This window comes from Branchiostoma lanceolatum, chromosome 1 (genome assembly GCF_035083965.1).
Source record: "Branchiostoma lanceolatum isolate klBraLanc5 chromosome 1, klBraLanc5.hap2, whole genome shotgun sequence".
In the NCBI taxonomy this organism is placed as follows: Eukaryota; Metazoa; Chordata; class Leptocardii; order Amphioxiformes; family Branchiostomatidae; genus Branchiostoma; species Branchiostoma lanceolatum.
Genome location: NC_089722.1, coordinates 43,949,140 through 43,956,258, shown reverse-complemented (window position 1 = coordinate 43,956,258; position 7,119 = coordinate 43,949,140). Strand labels below are relative to the sequence as shown.

The following is a 7,119-nucleotide window of genomic DNA, read 5'->3' as shown; positions in this document are numbered from 1 at the left end:
ATGTCGGAGAACGTTTCTGATACAGTGCTGCAGAAAATGCACCGCCTAGCGGATGAGTAAACTCCCGCATACCAAGGCGTGTCACTAACTCGTGCGGTTGAATGCATGTCTGTAATCAGCTTCGCAGCGTATGAATGCGACTTCCCAGTGTCGTGAGAATGTCTTGAATTGAAGTGCGGTTGGGGAGCTTTAGACTACTGAAAACTTTGCGTTATCACCGTTAATGTGCAAAGGATCGTATTGATAGTCAATGTCTGTTGAATTCAAAGATCAGTTCTCTTTGACAAACACAGTTTGGGGACGAGATATTACATATTACTTTAGCCTGGCTGGTAAAATAAGTATCACAGCTTAATCGCCAGTGGGCAAATTAGACAATAGGCGGTGTGAAACCTAAACCTAGCTACCATTAGTGCACAGTAGCAAGACGTCGGAATCCAGACATTTAAAGTTCTAAGACTGACGAGCCAACATCTGCCCACAATTTATAATCTGGTGAGTCTTCCTGCTGTTTCTCAACAACTGATAGATGGTACAAGTAGTTGACGTGTCTTTTGTTCGTTTTACAAGTGCAAAGGTCATCTCTGTGTAGACAGGACAAATTACGGAATGCGTAATTTTTAACGTCACATCGACGTCCTTCCTGTAGCCATTGGCAACAGAAGTCTGCTCAGACTGGTTGGTACAGTAATTACCGCAGGTTTAGCGCCCATGGGCATGTAAGACAAAAGGCAGTCTGAGCTCTAATCTAAAATCAAATCTAAACCTAGTTCGCCCGCTAGTACACAGCAGTGAAGACCACGGTAAAAAGAAATCCGGCGCTTACAGAAGTTCTCAGACTGAAGAGCCAAGCCTTGACAACCATCCGTTCTCTGGTGAGTCTATTTACTGTTTCTCAACAGTCCTACATGGTAGTTGACGCGTCTTTTGTTAATTCTATAAGTGAAAAGGTTGTTAGAACAGTTGGCAGGACAAAATTTGTTACTGCGTCACATCAAAATGGCGACGAGGAATGGCAACAAAGGGCACGGTCAGAAGCCACTTGTATTTCATATTCAACACAGCTGCATCTGGACTCTCCTTTGGTAATCTTGAAGTCAATCAAAAAAGTTCTTATCATTTCTAGTTCAGATCCACAGACTGATTCTCAAACATGCACAAGAGAAAGTTTCTAAACATACCTGAACCTTAGTTGCACTTAAGTCATTCTCTAGGAAATTTTCTAACAAGCTACGGCAGAGAGAAGCACAGGTGACAAAACGTCGGTGCGCAAAATACTGATGTTTGATAAATGCTGTTGTGACCATATGTGTTTTGAGGAAAACTGTTGCAGACGTTCAGCAGGTCTAAACGTATTTTCCTTGACAGTTTTGTTGAATGCACTTCAATAAGGTGGGGCACCAACTCAGGGTCATCACCTTTACATTGCTAGACCCCGGTGATTATCTGGGTGAGCTATTCTCACTTTGTTATGACTGCTGAGGCCACACCAAATTGATTTCTTGGTTGTCGGATTCGTCCGTTTCTTTTTTCTGACTTGAGCGAAATATCACATGTACCATGTAACTATTCAGGAAATTAATCATGTTGCAATTAGCCCTCGGGCAAGAACTTGCAAATAAATCATTATTATTTATCAACCCCAAACTGTTCCTATTTTTGCAGGCACCGTGTCCTGGGCTTGAGAACCCAGCTGATTGTGCCCTGACGTCATCAACTGTTTCTACAACAACCAGAAGCCGGCTCTAGGATCACTGCCCAGGTGGGTGCAAGTCTCTTGTCTCCTATATCTAAATTGAATTACTGGTGCCTGATTAAAGTGATATTAAATTAAGTGTGATCCTGTCAATAGTGCAAGGAAAAGCCTTATATAAAATTGGCACAGAATGTTTGGAAACTGAACTCTGGTTGATCCTACATGTATTTCTGTTGTTTCTTTATCAATTTCAACCTAGTATATATCATGGGAAAGCTTGTGTAATTTGCTTTCCTATGATACCCAACTCATTATAATTGCAATCGCATGGAACGAGCGCCAGGCCTGTTACGTGAGTTGTAATAAAAGTGCCGAAATTTTCCTGCAAGTGTTTGTGGTGGTGTCGTCCACATCGTGAATGGAACAGTTTGTGGAGAATCGTTGTGCTCACAGCTACAGATGAGAGTAGATTTATTTTGACTGTTAGATGGGTGAATCAAAGTGTGGAGGCAGCGAGGAGAACCCTATGCTGACTGGTCCACAGACAGACCGACAGTGTTTGTTGGAGTCAGTGTCATGGTGTGGGGCAATATAACTGCCAGAGAAAGCAAAAAACAGGCTAATCATCCCAGGCAACCTCAATGCGTCAAGATATAAGGACACCATTCTCTATCCAGTCGCATTTCCTAGAGCCTTACCTCTGCAATACTGTGTCATTCTGCAAGAGGGCGTGCCCGTCCACACAGAATGAGGGTCATTTCAGACCACCTCCAGGATGCAGGAATACAGAGGATAGAATGGCCTTCCTGCAGCCCAGACCTCAACACCATTGAACAGCTCTTAGGCTCTGTGATCAGCTTGGGCGAGCTGCGCATGCTAGAATGGCCAACAGAACAACACTGGTCGAACTTCGACGACTCCTGGTGGAAGAATGACCAGGGATCGCGTATCAAAACTGGTCATGAGGAGGATGTGCCGGGCTGTGGTGACAGCGCGTGGCTTGCGTACTCAATATTAAGCCACCTTCATCATAACTGAGGCTTCTTAACGCCGCAATTTTTGTTTGAATGAAGAGTAACCTTGGCTTTCATATTAATATGTTTTGTTGGTTCAAGTCTCATATTACTTTCGTACGCAAGCCACTGCTAACAGGAGAAAGAATACTGAATTGAGTGTTTGACTTTAGTAGGATGATCTCGGGCCTTTTTTTATGTGACCCACTCGCATAAGAAGGCCTGGTGATCTTGCCATTAATTTACAATCATAATAAGTTGGGTATTTTGGCTTGGCTTCGATAAAAAGAAATCACACAAGCTGTCCAATGATATATAATACATTGAAATCAGTAAATATTGGAACTTTATAGTACAGTAGAAGCCGATTATTTGCACATCCCATGGCTATTTGTCAGCGTATTTCGTGCAATCATCCGGATTTGTTTTGTTGAGAAGCTTTCTTTCCCAAAAGAATCTGTTTGATAAAAGACACATATTTTCTTTTTGTGTAGTGGGCTTGAGAGATTCAGCATGTTGGTGAAGAGGATGCTAGTTCTGCTGCTGATCGTCCTGAAGGAAGCTGGACCGACCGCAGCCTGCAGTTGCGACGTCTTCGGTAGCTGCGCCTGCGGCTCTGCTGGCCTCACCAGTGTTCCCCAGAACCTGTCTACAACCGCCACTAAGATCGACTTGCGTTACAATGCCATCACGACCTTAAGTCAGTCTGATTTCTCAAGGTATAGAAGCTTAGAAATATTACGCCTTAGATCCAATCTGATCTCTATTATCGATAATGGAACATTTACGGGTCTTGATAACCTGCAAGAGTTGTCCCTTTCCGATAATCAGATATCCAGTCTAGCAGCTGATACATTTGTGGGCCTTACTTACCTGCGGCGCTTGTGGCTTTGGTCGAATCAGTTGTCCAGTCTACCAGCTAACATATTTGCGGGACTTGGTAAACTGGAGTTGTTGCTTCTTAATAAGAATCAGTTGTCCAGTCTTCCAGCAGACATATTTCTGGGACTTAATAACCTGAAATCCTTGTTTCTTTATCAGAATCATTTGGTCAGTCTTCCAGCTGACATATTTGCGGGACTTAGAAACCTGACATCCTTGTATGTTTACCAAAATCAGTTGGTCAGTCTTCCAGCTGAGACATTTAAAGGACTTGATAACCTGCAGAACTTGTGGCTTGGAGGTAACCAGTTGACTAGTATCCCTGCAATTATATTCGCCGGTCTTAGTAAACTGGAGTTCTTGTATATCTACAGTAATAGGTTGTCCAGTCTACCAGCTGAGATATTTGATGGACTTGGTAACCTTCAGTTGTTGGCACTTGAAAGCAATCAATTGACTAGTTTGCCAGATGACGTATTTGTGGGACTTGGCAACCTTGACCGTTTAGAGCTTGGTAATAATGAACTGACCAGCCTCCAGGCTGACATGTTTCCAGCTCTGGCCTCCATTTCTGATGTTGACATTGGCGGCAACCCCTGGCAGTGTGACTGCAGGATGCTTCCCTTTAAGCGATTGATGAACGGGTCTCATGATTTTGAAAGCCAGATCATATGTGCCGGACCTGTAGGCCTCCTAGGGAAAAGCTTGCTAAACGATGTAAATCCTGAAGATATGTGCAAACAGACCACAACTGTTCCCTCCACTGCAAGGACCTCGTCTTCCCCAGCACCTAGTACAGCTCGCAAAACTAGCCCTACCCCCAGCACAATCAGCAGTACAGCCATAACATCCTCTTCTCTTGTTCCCTCCACTGCAAGGACCTCGTCTTCCCCAGCACCCAGTACAGCTCGCAGAACTAGCCCTACCCCCAGCTCAATCAGGAGTACAGTCAGTACATCTCCTCTTGTTCTCTCCACTGCCAGGACCTCGTCTCCCCCAGCACCTAGTACAGCTCGCAAAACTAGCCCTACCCCCAGCTCAATCAGCAATACAGTCAGTACATCGCCTGTTGTTCCCTCCACTGCGAGGGCTTCTACTCCCATGGCGCCAGCATCTACCCCGAAACCAGCGGCAACTTGCAGCACCTTTTGGGAAACGTGTGTCAGCAAAAGGTTTTGGAGAAGGGAATATTGCCGAGGCAGGTTTTGTGGTAAATGCCGCAAAGGGTTCCGGAAGGTTTGCCCGGATCCCCGCAACCGCTGGAGGAGCCCATGTCTCCGCGAATTTAGGAAGAAGTGTTCCTGAAGGTATACTGTAATCTTGAAACACCGAGTCGCAAGCTTTAAAACAGGTGACACAAGCTTTATAACAGTATCAATAAGCTTTTGAAAAGGTGTCACATGCTTTAGTACAGGTGTCACAAGCTTTAAAACAGGTGTGGCAACAAGTAATTATCTCCTCAAAAATGGGAACTTTTCCTGCCTGGAGGTCTAGAGATACCTTCTCAAAACTGTAGGTACATATAGGTTTAGAGGCGTTTGCTCAAAACTGTAGGTACATATAGGTTTAGAGGCGTTTGCTCAAAACTGTAGGTACATATATAGGTTTCGAGGCGTTTGCTCAAAACTGTAGGTACATATAGGTTTCGAGGCGTTTGCTCAAAACTGTAGGTACATGTAGGTTTAGAGGTGCCTGTCCAAACCTGTAGGTGCAGTCAGGTTTAAAGGTGCCTGCGAAAAACTGTAGACACGTGAAGGTTAAGAGGTGCCCAAAATGGTCAGTATATGTAGGTTTAGAGGTGCCTGCCCAAAACAATAGGTACATGTACATGTAGGTTTAGAGGCGCCCGTCCAAAAAACTGTGCGTACATGTAGCTAAAGTGGTACCTGCCGAAAACTGTAGGCACATGTAGGTTTAGTTATGACTTATCATCATGTATCTGAAAACAGTCATGAACCACGTGCTATTTTGAATTACAATGGCGATAGATTATACATTGTCAAAGAAAAAGTTGTTCCAGAGTCCGACAAGAATGAAAATATCTAATGGTAAAAGTTATTCTTAAGACAACAGAACTGGTCCACTATAAAGTTAAAGTGATATCGAACCAGTTTAGCTCACTGAAGAGCTAGTCCTCCGCCGGTCGTGACAGAGAAGACAGGCGCGGTTTATGAGAAAGTTGACCCTGAGTCCCACAACTATGAGAACAGCCGCTAAAGATGCTGTGACAGTTCCACAAGTTATCATGGATGAAAATGACAAATATTGGTTCGATCTACCTGCGAAATGAAGTCCTCGTTCCCTCCAGTATGAAAATAGCTGTGTTGCACGTATATAAGTGAGACTAGCACCCATGCTTTAGTATTATTCCTGATGAACTAGTTAATGAATGGGAACAATCATTTTCATTAGCATCATATAGAGATGGCAACAAAGAGAGAAATGGTTTGGCATGGCTGGACTGGCTGAAATAATGTAGAAGGCAGGATGTTCATGAGAGCACGGATGATCTCACGAGGAACTACAGAACATTTGTGTAAAGCAACGATTATGATACTAAAGATTCTTCTGAAGAATATTTGTATAACTAGGATTATCCTTATCATCAATATATTATATATTATTACTATATTTACTGAAGAATCTGTAAAAAGATGTTATGGTGAAGGACTAATTTGGTTTATTACTTTTTACATTCGACTTGCTGTATTCTGTTAACTACTTACATTTAGAATATCGTTTGGCTTTTATTTAGTTTTAATCAAAACTTTGTTCTCTCTCAATGTTATACCTTTAGGCTGATGTGAACTAAAATGATGTTTATCAAAAAATTGTTTAACTTCCATACAGAATAGTAGCTTAACACTGTATGTTAATTCTTACTGACGACATTGTGTCCAACGGATGTATCTTTTAACATTGCCATTTATTGCAGCATTTTCTGCTTTAAAACAATTATAGACTCTAGAAACAAGTGTTACATTTCGTTAGGTACTATATTGCTGAACAAAAGAAAGCATTATACTGCAACTTCACCCGAGGCAGCTACAACATTCTGATAAACCCCTGGGCACCCTCAAATGTCCCCAATATTCCATACATATACAACAGCTATGTCCTGAATTCATAAACCCAAATTGTGATTGTCAGTAACGATTTAGAAAAAAAAAATTCCGTGGATTAGTTAGATCTTTAATTAATCAGATAATTAATATAGTTGTATTAGAATATTGATTCTCCTTTGCTTTTAAGGAATCATATGATAAACGGATTATCGTTATTGTATTGTTATTGTAAGGGCCAAAATGATGGTCCACATGGGGTCACCATTCAGCTACAACATAACAAAAAGAGGTTGAATTTTATCTTTTTTTAGATTTTATCCTTTTATCTACATACAATCAAAGATGAAGATTTGGTTTATTTCGTATTCATAAATGTCCACTGTTGAAAAATAACACTTGTTTCTGTCAAGTTATTACTGAAAGGATTTACTTTAAGGGCCAAAATGATGGTCCACATGGGGTC

At 42.1% G+C, this 7,119-nt stretch overlaps 1 protein-coding gene across 1 annotated transcript; it reads left to right on the top strand.

Annotated features, from left to right (window-relative positions):
* The first annotated feature begins 723 nt into the window (after nt 1-723).
* LOC136425017 (platelet glycoprotein V-like) lies at nt 724-5,074 on the top strand. The gene is made up of 3 exons (XM_066413723.1): nt 724-875; nt 1,666-1,762; nt 3,204-5,074. The coding sequence occupies exon 3, from the start codon at nt 3,223-3,225 to the stop codon at nt 4,894-4,896; it is 1,674 nt and encodes a 557-aa protein (XP_066269820.1). The 5' UTR covers nt 724-875; nt 1,666-1,762; nt 3,204-3,222; the 3' UTR covers nt 4,897-5,074.
* Nucleotides 5,075-7,119: the final 2,045 nt, after the last annotated feature.

Excerpts from the sequence above, each read along its gene's own strand:
- LOC136425017 (XM_066413723.1), top strand. The coding sequence starts at position 3,223 with ATGTTGGTGAAGAGGATGCTAGTTCTGCTGCTGATCGTCCTGAAGGAA.